General features: G+C 33.6%; 1 protein-coding gene across 1 annotated transcript; it reads left to right on the top strand.

The window, feature by feature from the left end:
• Window positions 1-284: 284 nt before the first annotated feature.
• Window positions 285-3,254, top strand: LOC131874463 (uncharacterized). Its single transcript, XM_059217853.1, has 5 exons — window positions 285-476; window positions 1,163-1,863; window positions 1,982-2,244; window positions 2,576-2,607; window positions 2,704-3,254. Exons 1-5 carry the CDS (start codon window positions 287-289, stop codon window positions 3,162-3,164), a joined length of 1,647 nt encoding a protein of 548 aa, XP_059073836.1. The 5' UTR covers window positions 285-286; the 3' UTR covers window positions 3,165-3,254.
• Window positions 3,255-18,957: the final 15,703 nt, after the last annotated feature.

The following is an 18,957-nucleotide window of genomic DNA, read 5'->3' as shown; positions in this document are numbered from 1 at the left end:
TTGCCACCAAAAACTGAAAAGGACGTTTTCAAATTATAAAGATCAATGATTAATGAGCCTTGTGGAGTGATCCGGTAAAATGGTCAAAATCTTGACTCAGAAATTGGACATTGGGACAACGGGAAGCATCCTACAGTTTTCTTATCGGGCCCGAATACTTCCCAAGAAATTTCTGGGAAGCGCAACTAGATATTGCCACCAAAAACTGAAAAGGATGTTTTCAACTTATAAAGGTCAATGATTAACGAGCTTTGTGGAGTGGTCACTGAATCCATTATCAAAGAAGATGCAGATATCAAAGAAAATAGAGCTGCAACTTTCCATTATCTGTGTTTTAGTTGTTATAAATCTATATCCTCTCAATGACAATGTTAATAGAGAAGTGGTTGAAAGTGTTGTAGAATCAACACCATATGGACTAGGGCTTGGCATAAAGAGGTTGCAGAAGGCGCGACTGAGCGAAAACACTTGTTCTGGTAATTAAAATAATTTCCACCTTTCAAATGTATGACAAGTTAACTTTCAAATGGACTGATATGTGCAATAAATTGTTCAGGAAAAAATAAGATTGTTTCGTTGGAAGTTAAGGAAAAAGAGATTTTCTAGAAATATCTTAAAAGCTCCTCAAGTTAGAGGGAAAATCAGAGATTTCCTTAGACTACTATATAAAGTTGTTCCTCGTTCAAAAAATGAAAATAAGATTGCAAAAAATGGCAGTCTTTAGACTGTTTTAAATTTGAATATTCTCTCAGCCATATATTCTGTTTTCTAGTGCTCTGTTTTGCTGTTTGCAACCTTCTGTTTTTTTTGGTTTGTATCTCCCTGTTGCTCTGTTTTGGGCCATTTTACAGAAATAATAGAAATCGAACAATAGCGATCTAGATATTTAATAAAACTGAGTTTGTTTTGCAATCAAAATGTGCCCTCAGTTGATAATCAATCAGATAAGGCTAAAAATATTCTGTCTCCCATATATTTCAGATCTAGTTCAGGGTTTTAATGTTGAGATTGACATATGGAGTAATAACAAAAACCGACTTGAGATCACAGCCATGTAGTTCGGTATTCATGTACATCAATTGCAGAGTTAATAGTTGAGTTTAGTGATTGTACGGATTTCTGAGGCAATTTATTCTGATAATTTGTTTTGTGGTGAATGCAGTGGTTGATAATTTGGACTTGAGAGGATCAAAAGTCCAAGGAAGAAATGGAAATGCTCTCATGGTCAGGAGAGAAGAATTCATTTATTATGAATTCACCTATTTGAGTGACACTATTTCAACTTTTTTGCTATCAAATTTCACATATCTTGGATTGCCTTATGACTCTTTTAACTGTTTAAGTGGTCCCGTCCCAATATCTTTGTTATCAAACTTCACATACCTTGAACTGCATTATAAGTGTTCTAATCGTTTGAATAGCGTCGTCCAAATATATTTGCTATCAAAATTCACATCTATTGACCTGCATTATTACAGTTATAACTGTTGGAATGGTCGCATGCCAGCATCTATACTATCAAAACTTAGATATCTAAGGGCCAGAAATTATGACCAAAATGGGGAATATTTGAGTGGCTTCATACCAAAACTCACATATGTTGACATGTCTAGGTGTAGTAAGTCGTTTAACTGTTCTATCAAATCAATGCCGGATTGTTTTGACCCGACGATGTCCGTACATCTGCAATCATCTAAAAACAATTTGAGCGGCCTCATTCCAACACCTGTGGCATTAAACAGGCCCAGATATCGTAACCTATCTAAAAACAATTTGAGCGGCCTCATTCCAACATATATGATATCGAAAAGATATCTTGAATATGACGAATCTCCTTACAGTAGCTTTCAAATTGAGTGGGAGGTAAAGTTCCACCACGTTATTATTGTGTAGGGGTTATTTTTACGAGTTGGCATTGCCTCATTGATTTTCTTTCCTCTTCAAGTGTTATCTACTCATCGTTCTCCTTCAAATTTTACAGGAATTTGCTGAAATTTATCCTCTTTCTCTCGGTTACCTTTCTGGTGTTAATGTTTACGATGACTCTCGTCGTGTGATGCTGATTCCTAAGGAAAAGGAGGAAGCAAGTATATGGACATTCATGAAGCCATTCACTCCAGGAATGTGGTGTACAATAGCAGGAGTTATGATATATACGGCACTTGTGGTGTGGCTTCTTGAGCAAAAACTAAATCCTCTCCTCTATAGAGAAATGTCCACAATGGAGGTCTTCACTCTCATCTGGTATTTTACAATTTTATATTCCCTCTCATCTTTTGCAAGAATAAAAAGACAAATAAAGCTTGTAAGCTCACTACATGGGATTTCGAAAAAGAATAAGCCTAATCAAAACACGTTCAATTTTAAAGCTTCACTTAACTTTATAGTTTGCTGAGATACTTTGATTTATTACCGAATTTGTTTTAAAAATGGATGAGATCGTAAAATCGGAAACAGGATTTAGAAATTTTTTTGTATATTTGTTGTCTCGTCGTTATAATTTTATGCTGTTTTACCCTCTCCTCACGTGTTTAAACATTTTCTTTTTCCCTTTTTATATGCCAAACATTAACAGGTCTGCAGTCTCTACGATGTCCTTATCTCAAAGTAAGTCTTCGCTTGAATATTTCTTCGAATCTCTAATATTTATTGACAGTGTAAAAAATACTGGTTTAACTTGAATATAAACATACTACTTTGTAGATGTGAGGATTCAGAGCAATTTAGCTCGAGTTGTTATTGCAATTTGGCTTCTTGTGATGTCCATCATTGTGACCACTTATTCGTCCAATTTCACTTCGAGGCTGAATGCACAAGAAACGCCCAAGAGTTTAGGCGTGAAGGATTTCTTGGGCTGGTTCATAATCACAGTATCCGTATCAACGTTGGTTGTAATCGTATTCCTCTTCAATCTCATCTACAGCTCGGGGACCGATCCCAACGTTATTGGGCAAGAGACCGATCCGGCTTCCCCTGATCCGCTCGAAATGTTACCGCCTAACGATGATCCAGAAGAGCAGTCCTCTGTAGAAAGAGCCACTCTGCAGACAATGAGAATTAGTAATATTAGTAACTCACAAGAAAACGCACTGGTCGAACCTTCCTCAGTTTACATCCCTCACATTGCTGATGAACCTGGGTCCATGGAAGACCAAAATATATAAACAGTACCAGTAGCACTATGTCCCTATGAACACTAATACCTCTCTATTTCAATGTTTTTATTTTTGATTAAGTGCTTATATTATTGATTACTCGTAGATTTATCATTGTTGTGTTCTTATAATGATCTTTTTATTTCTACTCTTATGTTTGTGTCGTTTTGTTTTTGAAGTGCCAAAAAGTAATGGGACTTAATCTATGACCCTTTTATTCTGCAACCAATATCATTATCGTTTTATGTGTATAGGTAAATATTTATTTTATTTTAGGGACATTTTTGAATTAGTTCTTGATTAAGAAAGATTAATAAAAGAAAATACGATATCATTTGATAGGAGGAATTAGTTTTAAAAGACATTCACAACAAAACACAACACATTCTAACTTGTATTAATTGCATTTGTTAAAAAATGATGGCACTTATCTATTACTTGTAACCATCTAAAACACTTCCCGCAAACTCACAACTAATAACATTATTATTGCAATTACATTCTTGCACAAGTGGTTGTCTTCACTAATTGTGATAGATTAACCAAATCAATCTACACACAAAACTCTATTGTTGTGAGCAACAAACACACACACACAAAAATGTCCACTTCAATCATATATGAAAATTTATCCATACATAATTGCAAAAGATTTAAACGATAAAATGGGTCCAGTTTTAAGGCTCTCTAAAGACAAATATATCGACGCTTCTAAATTTTTGAATAAAATGAAAAAATAGCCACCCTTTGAATGAAACGTGGTCTTCAATGAGATCTAAATTGTAGAAAACTATTATTCAATCGAGTTGCTTGAAGGTATTTAAAGTTTAAATAGAATATAAAATTGTCATAGTAGTTGGTTGAAGTTGCCTCCATATTGTTAAGAAGTAACACATGACCCTCACTGCCATGCACATTGTTCACTCCAATTCTGCATTCTATTACTACTCTTCTATGTAATGTGTAGTTTTAGAATGTTAGTTTGCATAAATTATTAGATTTGTTTTAGTTTTGCATGCTAAATGCATGAAGGAGAAACAATCTGATTAATGGATATTTTCAGGAAAATGGCTTCATGAGAAGTAAAAGTGAACCTACCCTTTACTACAAACAAGTAGGTAATGATATTATTATTATTATAAGTCTGTATGTTGATGACTTTTTGTATATGGGTAGTAGCTCTAAAATGAAGGATGACTTTGAAATTGCTATGGTGAGTGAATTTGAGATGAAAGATCTAATTCAAAATTGATAGAAACTATAAAGAAATTGAGAAAGGATATCTATGAAAATTCATGTGAAAATGATATTCTTCAAAAATAATCAGAGAAGGCGAAAACAAAAAATGGAGAATTAAAGGAAAAGTTAATATTATATGATGAATTCAAAAACAAGAATAGATATTTTGAAAACAAGCTACTTCATTGTTGGAAAAGGGAAATGAGAATCTAAGGTTGGAACCTTTATCAAGTTTGATGTTTCATGTGATACTAGTGATTTATTTTCTTCATTTGGTATAGGTGATATAACTAATATTTCTTTAGGTAAAGAGTGTGAAGTTGAAGGTAATGATATATTTGGCATTTTAAAGTATGTGATGCTAATAGAAAAGGCTAGTTTGAAAATAATATTGGTTTAAAGATCATGAATAAATATTGGAAAAAATTAGAAAAGCATTGGCAAGGAATAAAAGAGCTCATTCACCCAATTATGAGACCAAAGTATGAATGCCTTAGATATTGCAAGAGATATTAAAATGTGTTGTCAATGTTATACGTTCATGCAAATTAGATGGAGGAACCCAATGTATGTAGTGTTCACATTGTCACATATAAGGGCATAAAAAAGAGAAGTGTTGGGATCTTCACCCTTGTTCAATTTATGGGTTGAAGAACACTGAAAAGTCATGTTGGAATAGAAAAAGGAATGGACAATCTATGAAATTTTGTGTGCAAATTAATTATCGATGGATTGATGTATCCAACTAGAAAAAAATAGCAAATATATTCAAAAGGTTGTATAAGCCCAAGAATTTCCATATAAAAAGAGAGAGCAGTCAAAAAAATTTAGATGTTTGAGTCAAGTAGTAAATGATTTCATGTCATGATTGGCACATTGAAAGTGTTTGGCATAGGAATTGGGACTTCACAAATTATATTAATAAAGCCACTAATTTCATGGGACCACGTCACACTAAGGAGATTGAATTTGACTAATCCAACCCCAAAAGGACTAAATACATATCAGATCAATCGTCCTTGTTTCATTTGAAATCATATTTGAATTAGGTTTGAATTGCAATGCTCGATCTAGGAAAAACAATAAGAATTTGACGTAAAATAATAGTAATAGAAAGTTCTAGATGTCATGAAGAGCTATAAAGTTGAATCTGAGAATAGGAAAAATATCAAATTTTAAGACAGAAAATTCAGGTTGAATTGTCAAGACTAGGAGATGTAGGGTGATCCAATCCTATGAATGTTGGAGGCAAACAAACTGAATCTTTTATAGATCAGAATGATGTACAAAATCTCTTGTCAAAAGGTTGTTATAAATTCCTTGAACCAGGTAGTATGGGGTGACCTGATCCTCCACCTTTTGCACCTTCAATAGCTAGATCTAATTGTCATTGTTTGTTGTATTGAATTTCTAGCTCATGGCTCCTACGTCAATTTCCTACACACAAATTGATATAAATATGTTAGTTGATGTGGATTTTATTTAATTCAAATCTTTATTTAGGAATTAAGCTTGAAATTGAAATAGCATTTGAATTTTCAAATGGAATTGAATTGAAGTAGAATGATTTTCTTTTGAGGGAAAGGCTAGATCTAAAAATGCTTTAAATTGAACTTGATACCTTGATGAAGCTTGCTTGAATCATCATAGAAGGGTTTCAGATGGCATGTAAAATGTCTTCATAGAATGTTGATCATGGATGCTTGAACTTGACTTGACCTCTCCTTCAATGATTAATGAATGCTTGATTTCTTGCTCACTTACGCTTGAATTTTATATTTTAATTAAGATCTTGATAAAGGTATGTATCTGAGATTTTAAAAAATGAGGGGTGTAGGCTTCCTTTTTTACCTAAATGTGTCATAATTATTTGAATTTTCAGAGTAGGTCGAAAAGGAGCCAAATTTCTTGCTCACAAGAAGTGACCATTGGGGGGTCCAATTTTGGGCCCCTTTTGGGAAGACCAGGGCACCGAAGGCATCTTGGTCCTATCAATCAAGACTCAAAATTGAACAAAATATGAAGAAAGAGTTAAAAATGCATATTTTGGGATGGTGTGAGTAGAATCAAAGAAGGTATGAAGCATTGAAGGCCAAAATGCTAAGGTATGGTCTGGGTGAAGATAAAATTATATAGGGATACAATTTGTGATGTTACATTTAGCCCCCACTTTACCAAAAGTGTGATCCTATGCCCATACTCATAGTAAAGTACAAATTCATATTGAAAAGCGTTCACCAAGATACTAGAGAAGACACACCAAGCTAATATGGACTTAGGATCTTATCAATCTAATATCAACATAAAAGGAGAAACACGTGAAGAGGATGTAAAGAGCATGATTGTTATTTTCCTAGTAAGGCTTATGCTTACTATGAGTCATGTTATATTGGAAAATTTGAAATAAAAAGTTTAGTGCAAAATAGTACAAAGAAAAAGGCTCAATTTGCAAATTAACTTGATTATTGAACTAAATTGACTATAAATGAGTACTATAGCATGTACCAAATATTTTTAATGGTGTGTGATCAAAAGTGTACAAACCAAGACTCATGTTGTGTGCATCAAGTGTAACATTGAGCGGAGTGTATGCCTTACTAGGAGCAATAGCTTTAAGGTAGAATACATGCATCCAAAAGACAAGAAGCTTGCCACAATAATATTCCCCCAAGAAACGCCAAATCAAAGGGAAATAGTCATAAAACATATAGTGAAAAGTATATAAGGGACCCACTAGCTGGGGTTAGTATGTACTTTTGATAAATAATGCATATCAAGAATAATTTCATTGAATTGACCTCATCCCCCAAAGGTAGTGGAACTACAAGCACAATGAAAGAAGAGAAAATAAGATTAACAAACAAATTTCTTTTGGTTCAATATAGAAGAGACCAAAAAGAGATCTCAATGCTTTGCATTGTCCCCAAGTAGATAACACAAAGGCACATATACGAATAATAGCACATGTACGCCATAGCATTGATACAACATATAGAAGAATTGAAATACAAATAGAAGAATGGGATGATAGATTTAGGCTCTTTATGTCATAACCCTAAACTTAACTCACTATTTTAAATATTTATTTTAAGTTGAATTAGATTGATTAGGAGTGAATTTCTTTACAAATACTTAAAGTAAATTATTCTCTTTATAAAATGTCACGTTTAAAACTAAATGTTAAATATTTATTTTAACTATTATGTTTCAAAATCAGATGTTTTCTCTAGATATATAAAATTAAAATAAAAAGAATAACAATAATAAAGTGTGTATATTTTATACATATAAAAAATGCTTTTATTAAAGATTTATATATATATACATATCCTTTTATTTATAAACTAAATGTCTTCTTTAAAATGATATTTTTTAATAATAAAGGGAATAATTATGCATAAAATTCATGAAGGAAATAATTATAAAAATGCATGAAGGGAATAATCATAAAATTCATGAAAGGAATAATCATGATATGCATGAAGGGAATAATTATGAAATGCATGAAGAGAATAATTATGAAATGCATGAAGGTAGGATTTCTATTTAAAAAGGGGAGTTTTCCAAATCATGGTAAGATGAGAACATTTCATTATTTTTACAAAATTATTTGTTTACAAACAAAAAGAACTTGGTCAAATTTTTGGAGAGAAAAGCCCTCTTCTTGCTTGATTTTTGGATTTTGAAGAATGAATTGGTTTGTGGGTGGATTTTAGTGGGGTTTGTTGCATTGGAGTAGGAATTCGGAGGTTTTCAATTATGTCCAAGAATTGTACAAATTAGTTTGATTTGTTGGGAATTATTTGCATTTTCATTTTGGAGAAAAATGAGGTATGACTTCTCATATCTTCTTCATTTCTTCATCTTTTGAATTAAAATTTGTTGCAAAATGATTGTAGTGTGGTTTTAAGCATTCTCCCTTCTTAAATATTTTCATTTGAATGAGTATCTTATTTGTATGTTTTATATTTTGAAAAGCATGGGTTTATATGGGGAAACATAGATAAACTTTTATTGGATTATGGGAAGGGAGATTTGAATGCATATTTGTGTTGTTGGTTGCATGGAGACCAATGGGTTCTCTCAAATTTTGGTTTTGATTATTTTGGATTTTTAAGCTTTTTGAGGTTCATCAATTGACGATGGCCTCTTGGATTGGGTTTTATTCAAAAGGCGTAATTTGAGTGTTATGATGTCAATTTAATCTGGATTTAGATTATATAAATTCTTTAATTTGTCTCAATTTGAGTTTATCTTCATTCGGTTATGGTCATGCTAAGATAAACTTCTAATCAAGCAAAAGGGGTTAATCAAGTTTAGTAAAATGATGTGTAATTCATGTACCTTAAGTACATAGTTCCAATTTGAATGCAATTAAATTTAGTTATAGATGCTTTAATCTCTCTAAAAATTAATGGAAAAAAAAGATTAATGTCAATCTAATAAATTGGCTTCAATCTCATCTATACAATTATTAACATGAAATAGTTTATATAAGCAACAATATGATATCTTCATTTAACACCCTACTTTTAGTGTAGATATTAAGAACAAGGATAGATAAAAATAGAAGTACATATGTCAAATTTGTTCTTAAGTGTTTGATTCAAGAGTTCCTCACAACAGTTAATAATGAACAACTCATTTAGACTGTAAGGTAGGGGATATAGATTAATGTATCATTTCAAGGGAAAATTATAATACCATGAAGGCTCCTAGCAATTGAAGCTCACCAAAAAAATTCTCCTACGTGTACGAGTATGAGAATACATGTACAAGGAAAAGATTACAAGAATATTCCTTCAGGGTTAGGGTTATTCTTTGTTAGCCGACTTTGTATGTTTCCCTAAAATTGCATGTTATAAGCGGCTAGAATGCATAAGGAATTGTAATTGTGTTGTACTGATCTACTAGATAATAAGAAAAGATTGGACAGATATGTTCTGTGGATGTAGCCCATCTTGGGTGAACCACATTAAATCACTGTGTTATTTTGTGTTGTGGTTTTCTTCATCTTTGTGTGTTTTGTATCTGCACATAATTGTTAATTCGTATTTTCTTTGGATCTACCTAAACCCTAATAATTGCAAATCTTTATCTCTAAAGGTTTGAGTAAATAATTTTTCTACGAGTCTTTGATCATGAGAAAAACCACTACAAAATGTTTAAAATGTCTTCACATGAGTCAAGGGTCACCTTTTCTATTGTATAACTCTAATTGAGGGATCTCCACATTCTTAGGAGCAACTGCATGAACAATATCATTAGATAGTGGGATTGCTACATCATATGTGGGAACATTAAATTTGGATTGGGTTAAAGAAGTCAATTGTTGTTGTAAGGTGAAACACTTTGAGCTAGGTTATTGATAGTTGCTTCAATGGATGAATTGGAATTGGACACATTGGATTCTAATGGAGGAGTAATGTCGTTGAGTTGGTATAGATGATGGTTAGGAAACAAAATAGAAGATACATGAAAGGAGGTACGTAAGAGTATTGATTAATAAGATTACCCCCATGACTAGCATGTGTAGGATTAGAATTTTGTGTAGAGGTAGTCATGATAGTAGATGTATATGTAGGCACACTAGGTAAGGATGTAGGCATAGGAAATGAATGTTGAACTTGACTAGTAGGATGAGAATAACCAAGAACTTCGACACAAGTTTGAATACACATAATATTGGTATCAAAAATATGAGTAATGCCACACAACACTTCCACAATATGTGCATCATTTTGAATCATTCTCCTCAATCCTTCAATCAACAAGATTGCCTCACTATTCGAGTATTCTTCACTCATAATTTTAGAGATAATCCGACTTTTAGTCAAGTTTTCCCAATTGATCAATTGTTACTCGAGTAGGAGAGTCATCTTCATCATGAGAATTATGAGATGAATGGGTCTCCATGATGTTGGTATGTCATTTGTGGGGTTAAATAAAGTGTCAACATTTACATGGATTCTCCTTTCAATTGTTAGGTATGGGGTGTTAGCTATATGGGATCTCCTTTCAATTGACATTGTACCACAAAGGCTAATGATTGTTAGGACTTGACTTTCATCTCAACCAATTTATATAGTGGTCCAAAGTAAATATCTGCCTTAGGTTTGTTCCCTTCTTTCCAAAGCAGGTCCCTGTAAAAAAACCCAAAAAATAGATATTTAGTGATTTCCCTTATACCCAAGATCCATGAAGGCAAGGGGAGAGGATACTTTCACTAAACACCTAGGGTTCTACAACAGATTGTGCAAGTGCACCAAACACTTCAAACAAAAATTTTATTTTTAAAAGCACCAAATTGAAGTGTTTTCTAATATATTAAAAGATAAGCACCCTTCTATACTACTCATGTAAGCACAAATGCATTAATAGTTTTTTCCAAAATTACCCCAACTTGTAACTAAAGAGATTAGAACATAAAATTAAAGCAAATGGGTTTGCTACAATCGAGTTTCTATGTTTCAAGCCTCAACCAACCTACAAATTACAGACATAACATAACAGAGAAAAATTATTTAAGAGTTAACTGAGATGCAAAAAGAACAAAACCCTATATGTGGCAAAAAATAACCACAGACACAATAGAATCTAATGAAAACAAGCCCAAAACAAAATGTATAAATTTAGTAGAAATAAAAAACACAGCAAGGACATTTGTAGAGGTGTTAGAAACTAACGAAAATGGGTCGAAACTAGCCAAAAATGTGATAGATTATAATACTATTAAAAATTAGAAAACCCTAACAGAACATATGACAAAAATAAACAAAAAGATGTCGAGAACCTACAAAAATGAGTTGGGAATCTGCAAAAAGACATCAAAAAATAGAAATAATTAACAAGACCAAAGACACAACAAAAATTGCCACAAATGTGAAATCGCATAAAAATCATCACAAATTACAGTCCTACAAACTTAAAAACTCTAAAACAACACTAAAATGTTAGAAAATAGGGGCTAGGGTCCCATTGAACATGCCAAAATGTTTATGTTGGAATTGGAAACTGAAATAATTGTAAAACCTATTAGATTCAACCACTAAACCTAGTTCTACAATGAATTCAACATAAAACCAATAGAGAACCTAGATCATACAAATATAAAATAAAGAGATGTTATACCTTCACATTCTCCTAGGTTTTTATCTCCATTGATATTGCTTGATATTATGGTTGCTCTCAGTTTTTGTGTGCATAAGAGCTCAATACTAGAGAACAGATTGTGGTCGTATATGCAATTCAACAGAGTGCAGGTGCTTCACTTGATTGACTGATATGAAAGGGAGGAAAAGAGAACTCTTTTATAAATAATACCCTAGAAATGGAGGGGTAGAATTATGAGGTGGAAGGATAAATGGTCAGCTCAAATTACAGGGTAGGTATAGAAAATAGGAAAATATTAGAGAGGTGGTTAAAGGTAAATTAAGCTATGAATGACAAGCGTCATGGAGGGAAAAAACTAATATACTAATTAATATAATAGGTGGGACCCATTAAATAAATAAAATATTTATTTAATTTAGCGAAAGGATAATTTAAATAAATAGAAAAAGACTGGAAAAGAATTAGTGAAATAATTAAGTATATAAAAATCTATTTAATTAATAGAAGGCTTAAGATAAAATAATTAAATAAATAAAATATTTATTCAATTAGGCTAGGGTTAATTTAGGTGTCTACAAATACAATTGATTATGCTACTATAATCAAATGGGACCATGTAGTAGTTGATGTGATTGGTTGTGCAAGACTAACCAGAATCAGATGTGCTAGCTTCCCCCTGATGTTTAGGAAGAGCATCTTTATGCATATGCAAATGGGCATTTGGAAAATTTCCTATGGTGGGGTCAACATCAATTTTCCATGTCAATAAGGTCCTAGACTAAGTGTTTCAGTTTCATGCACTTGTTTGTGGAATGACCTTGATAAGATGATACGCATAATACTCATTCTCCTTATACTAATCAAGCTTGGGTTTTGATTCATCAAATGACTATGTTTTTGGATATACAACCAAATTATATTGCTCCATCAGTTTAAAAATAACATCTAGTGGTCATGAACTTACTTTTGTCTTTGGTCATGTGGTGTGAGCAACCATTGCCTATAATCCATTCATCACTATTCTCCATATGAGATACCAGTGCCTTTTCATCTGTCAGTTCCTCCTTCACAGCTACAAACACAATTTACTCATTGTCATCTTCATCTACTGCAACATAACATTGCTTTTTGCCCTTTCCTTTATATCTTCTAAATTTATCTTTCTTATCAGCATTAGGACAATTAGCAGCAATATGACCAATTTTACTACAGGAAACACACTTCAAAGGTAGCTTTCCTTTACACTTACCAGTGCCTCTTGGAAATCTTTTTGCTAACAATGCCTCAAGTTCCATCACCTGATCTTCATTGTCTTCATATCCCCTGTTACTTCCATGACTTGACCTGCACTCATGATTTTGACATATATCTTTTCCTTTTGTAGCAAATGAACCGGTAACAGAAGCTTTAAATGCAGATTCAGTAGATTTTGTCACACTATTATCAAAACTATTCAACTCAAAAGCTATAAGCTTACCAATCAATGAATCAACAGCTACCTTATGCTTTGAAATAGATCTAAGTTCTTGGATTGCAGACTCTTATAGCATACTGAGGTTGAAGAGTTATAATCATTTTGCTTACTATTGCATCATCATCCATTTTACCTCCAACGCTCTTTATGCCACCAACAACTTCTTTGATTCTCTGACCATACTATGCAATATTTTCTCCTTCAAGCATTCTCATGTCATCTAAATTTCCTCTCAATATTTCCTCTTTGGCTCTTTGTACATGCTCATCTCCTCCATAGATTATATCTAACTTTTCACAAACCTCACCTACAGTATCCTTGAACATCAATATATTTTGAATCAGATAAAGTACTAACTGTGTGAGCTTGAATTTCATCCTCAGAATGTTACCTGTAATAAGTTAGTTTCACAAAATACAAATGGAAATGTATACAAGAAATCCAAATTCAACCAATGAAACTACATGATATACATATTAAAATAAAACATTATTTTACCTTCATGGTTTATGTCTCATTGTGTCCTAACTCCATTGTTCCTGGTTGCAGATGGTGTGCTCTCAGACAATGTATTGTTGGCTTCCAAGATGGCATATGAAGAATAGACTGATAACTTGTAGTTAACTAACACTATGATATGCAAATGCTACATGGTTATGCTAAAATGATTATACCATGATGCTATATGATAATTGCTATATTGCTATTTGCTTCAAAAACTCACGGATGCATAAGATTAGCTTGCAAAATGCACTTGCAGTCTCTTGAAGTCTAACTTGAAGATTAACTCTCTCAACTGAAGCTCTGGATTTTATAGACTTTGAGAGGATTAGATGATGTGGCTTATATCAACGGTCCTGATTAGATCCACAGATTTGGATGGCTATGAGCAAGAGTGAAGGTTGAGAGAAAGGGGGAAGGAAAAGACAAGTGTCACTCATCTCACCTTGACTGGGTTGCTAACTGAGGGGATCTAGGGATGGTTGGAGGAAATTTAGGCATGAGAGGACAAGTGGACTCAAGTCCTTCCTAAGATGTAGGGAGTGTTGGAGAGAATATAGGAAATGGTTATGAAATATGTGTACGTACACAATTTTCATTAAGTTTGGAAGTTGGAGATAAATGATAAATTAATATTTAAGAAATATTAATTTCCTTAGCCACATGTTTGATGAGTTGGTAAAGGGAAGATGAAGTGGAGATGGAAGAATGAGTTGGATAAGGGATTAAATAATTTTGAGAATTATTTAATATTTGAGACTATAGGATAGGAGAATAACTATTAAATATTAGATATTTAATTTTTTGGAGAAGATAATTAAATATTTAGATATTTAATTAATTAGATGAATAGGATAAATGAATTAATTAATAAAATATTAATTAATAGAAAGACACGAAAATGAATTAAATAAATTAATCTATTCAAATTAACTATTTAATAGAAGAATAATTATTAAATAAATATATAATATTTATTTAACTGCTCATAGCCAATTTTTATGTGTATACATTTTGCCCCTCTTTGAAATGATGTTGAGACAACATTGTTTCAAAGATTAAATCAAGTCTCAACATGCCTGATAGAGATTGAAAATCCTGATTGTGTGCCCCCTCAGGAGATTGATTATGAAATTGTTGAAAATTCTGGTTTGAACAATTAATCTCATGATAATTGATAAAAATTTAGTCAATTAAATTCATTTGAAAAAACAAATTAAATTGCCCCATTGAAATTAATTACTCTTCAAAATAGTAAATATAAAATTAACCAAGGCTAATTTTAATTTCATTGTTATCCTTGTCAGCTTGTGAAGAAGATATTCTTGCTGAGGTGGCGAAATGGTGATTTCGGTGGAGTGTCATCGATTTGAGCGAGTTCAGCGTTATCAGCGACCTATCGAGTATGGGTATCTGGTATGTATCTTATCCCTAACCTTGTTTGCAAGTTTTAATTCAAATTTTCATGTTTTTAGGTGCTTTTTTGAATTTTCCAAATTTTCCAAATTTTTTCGGTGTTAGGTTAGCACTTTTGTAGTTTGTTTTAGCGCATATGCAACTAGGTTTAGCACAAATGCCTAGATTAGCGCATATGCTCTATATGTTAGTGCTTATGTTCAAGATGTTAGTGCATATGCATAAGGTAGCACAAATGTGTTGTTTGTTAGCGCTTATGCCCAAAAAGGTAGCGTTTTTGCATGGATTAGTGTTTATGCCTATAGTTTTAGCGCTTGTGTTAAAAAGAATAGTGCATATGGACTAAGTTAGCGCATTTGCATTTAGTTTTAGCGCTTTTGTTGTAGTTTAGCGCAAATGCTCAATAGGATAGCGCTTTTACTTAAATTTGATATTTTTGATAAGTGCAAAAGCTAAAAATCACTTTGATAAGTAGATTTAACATGTATAATACATAGTAATGATGAAAATTGAGACTTGATTGAGTGATTGCATGCCTGATAGATGAATAGATAGGTTGATTGATTGATTTGATTGCTTTGATTGATAGATTTGATTGATAGATTGGATCGATATATTTTATTGCTTTGAATAGCCTGATTGATAGATTTGATTGATAGATTGGATCGATGGAGTAGCTCTAAGAAACTGATTTAGTTTCTGATATAACAGCTTAGCAGAGTTTTTGAGTAAACTTAGTGTTTGATAAAAACCATGATTGATAGGGTTTTAAAATGTTTTGATAGCATAAGTTGCTTCAATTTGATTTGATAGATAGATAGATGATGATTCAGTTTTGATTTGATAGATAGATTTGATGATTCAATTTGATTTGATAGATAGATAGATTTGATGATTCAGTTTTGATTTGATAGATAGATAGATTTGATGATTCAATTTGATTTGATAGATAGATAGATTTGATGATTCAATTTGATTTCTCTTGACAAAATAGGAGAAACTTGATGTTCTCTAGTGTTGGGAGAAATTACCGGCGGTGCGTCATTTAGTTCCAAAGATTACCCAAGCTGAGATTAGACACATAGATGCATGTGGTTTACGCCATTTGTTATATATGTCTGAGATTACGCATAAGAGAGGTTTGTTGATAGCATTGGCCGAGAGATGGCACAGCAAGCCTAACACTTTCCACCTATCGACAGGTGAGATTAGTGTGACTCTGGAGGATGTCTACAGGATTCTGTATATCCCAGTGACTGGTGAGCTAGTGCAGTATGATTATCAGGATCAGGTTCGTACAGAGGCTTGTAGAGTTGTGTTTGTTGATGAGAGCATTGGTAGAGGAGAGATCCGATGGGTAGATATGGTGATGTATTATGAGGCTCTTCCTGTTATTCTTGCTAGTTTGATTGGAAGATTTATATGTCCTGATAGGAGATCATGAGGTTTTTCTGTTGGATGGGGTGAGATTCTCCTTAGTATGATTCAACATCGTACTCGATATGCGTGGGGTGTTTGCATGCTGGCACACTTATATCACAATCTTCATCAGGTAGTGTATGATGAGAGTGCGAGTTTATCTACTGGATGCACTTTATTGTAGATCTAGTGCTGGGAGCACATTTTTGTTACTTAGCCTATCCATCACAGAGTTCGTGGAGAGAGGCAGCCATATGTATATTTCTATGCAGGTATCCTTACTCAGCATAAGCTGGGTAAGTTGTAGTATTGGCGTTGGGTGCTTGATTCATTGGATAGCGTCACTTGGAGACCATATCTTGATTGTGAGCCATGGATGGATGATGCACAGACATTACCATGTATTATGCAGAGTAGATATCTCATTGGGTGGACACCTTTTATTGTTGAGCGACAGTTGATTGGTCAGATTTTGAGATAGTTTGGTATCATCCAGCCTATGCCTACTGGTGTGACGATATATGCTTAGCTGTACAGAGATAAGCGAGATTGGGGACCATTGTTCTCATTTGAGATTGCTCGTGCAGAGTTTGTTGCTACTCCGAGAGTGGCTTAAATGATATGAGATTACATATTATTGATCCTGGGGTTACTGCAGATTATGCTCAGTATATATTAGCGCATCCTTTGCCTCGCATTACTGATCCAGCAGATCCTCCTCCCAGCTCAGGAGATGAGGATGATGATTCAGATGATCGAGTTTCTAGGAGACGGAGATAGAGATGAGAGCTTAGAGCTGCTCATGAGGTTGGGGGAGGTGGAGATGATGGTGGGGATGGAGGTGGTGATGGTAGGAGACCTAGATGGAGGGGAGGTCGATTGAAAGTTCATGGAGGACCATTTGGACTGGCTAGTAGGATTGAGAGACCACGTCCTATGGGTGGGAGAGATGTTGGACGGATTGGGAGAGAGCATGGCAGGACTGGTATGAGATCACCGAGAGGGTTACCATTGACAAGAGGCAGGGTGACTAGACTGGATGGGGGTTGCAGGAGAGGCATTGATTTTGGATAGATTTGGCTAGTTCCTCGAGTTATTGCAGTGCATGGTGGAGATGATGAGAATCCCGAGGATCATGTTCCCCTGATTAGACAATGGGTTCGGAGAGTTACTCGGACCGAGATTCCAGCAATTGGACAGGTTGGTGGTGAGGGGATTGGGGTTCATGCACCACAATAGGATGTATAAGAGCAGGTTTCACCAGTGCATGATATGCCAGATGTGGTTATACCGGAGCATGATGTGTCAGAGCATGATACCATTAACAGTCTGAGAGCACAGATTGATCAGCTTCGAGCACAGGTGTAGACTCTTATGACTGAGTGAGATAGAGCTGTTAGGAGATAGCAGGATACTCAGGGTCTTCTAGATCATATTCAGCAGGTTAGATCAGGTACTCTCTCGGCAGATACTGTTAGAGAATTAGTTTGGGCTAGGAAGGGGACTTCCCACTAGTGACAATGATATGAGGAGGCAGTTGCAGAGAGCCAAAGAGTAGGTAGTTATCATACCACCGTGTTGTTGGATACTAGAAGTGGTGGGGTCATGGTACCTCCTCAGAGGAGTGGTGATCATGGGAGACAGGCATCTGGAGGATCTTCTCACCCACTGCCACAGAGACGGATAGAGTCAGGTGGTAGTGGTACAAGACAGCCTTGACTTGATTTGCATTGGATGAGGCATTTGTATTGTTTATCTTATATCATTGTATACTTGGACTTTTATTATTTTATGATGATCTATATGCAGACATGGACTCTATATGATGATGATCTTTATTATTATGCTTATATGTTACTCTATTTGATGATGATGCTTTTATGCATTAATGATCTATATGCTTTGATTATATGGATGCAGTGATTATATGTATGATGTTGTGAATGTTATTCTATTTGATGATGATACTTCATATGATGATGCAATGATAAATGCTTTTGTTGATTTTCGATGATCTTGGATGTAAAATGGAAATGATTTCTAACTTAAATGATATGAATGCAATGATCTATATGGAATGTTTTTTATTTTAAATGTAATTTTTTTGATGATTATGAATCTAAGTGCAAAGATGCAACTAAATGATCATCAATGGAATGATAATGCAAATAATAATGATGATACACTACATGATAAATAAAATGCACTTATTTAAATGCAAATTAATGCAATTTTTGAAATGCAACTAAATGAAATGAATGATGATTAAAATGATTTTAAGAAATGAATGCACCTATAATGATTAAATGCAAATTATATACTCAATCTTTATTTATGACCGTTGATCTGTTAATGAAATGATATGCTTATAATGCAACTGACCATGAATGCTTATAATGCAGATGAATAATGAGCTAATGAAATGATCTTAACTAAAAAATTGTACTGCCATTCTTCATATGCAATCTTGTAACAGTGCTTGATTTCATCATGAACTTTAAAATGTTGTAAGAAAATACAAGCAACTTGACATAATGACTCAAGATGACCTGAGTATTTCTTACATGGATTTTGATATAGCAGGTTAATACAAGTAATGTGATATAATGGATCAAGTTGACCTGAGTATTGCTTGCAGAA

Source organism: Cryptomeria japonica, chromosome 3 (assembly GCF_030272615.1).
Source record: "Cryptomeria japonica chromosome 3, Sugi_1.0, whole genome shotgun sequence".
NCBI classification, from domain to species: Eukaryota; Viridiplantae; Streptophyta; class Pinopsida; order Cupressales; family Cupressaceae; genus Cryptomeria; species Cryptomeria japonica.
Note: the sequence above shows the minus strand (reverse complement) of the source record. Positions and strands in the feature narration are given on the sequence as shown.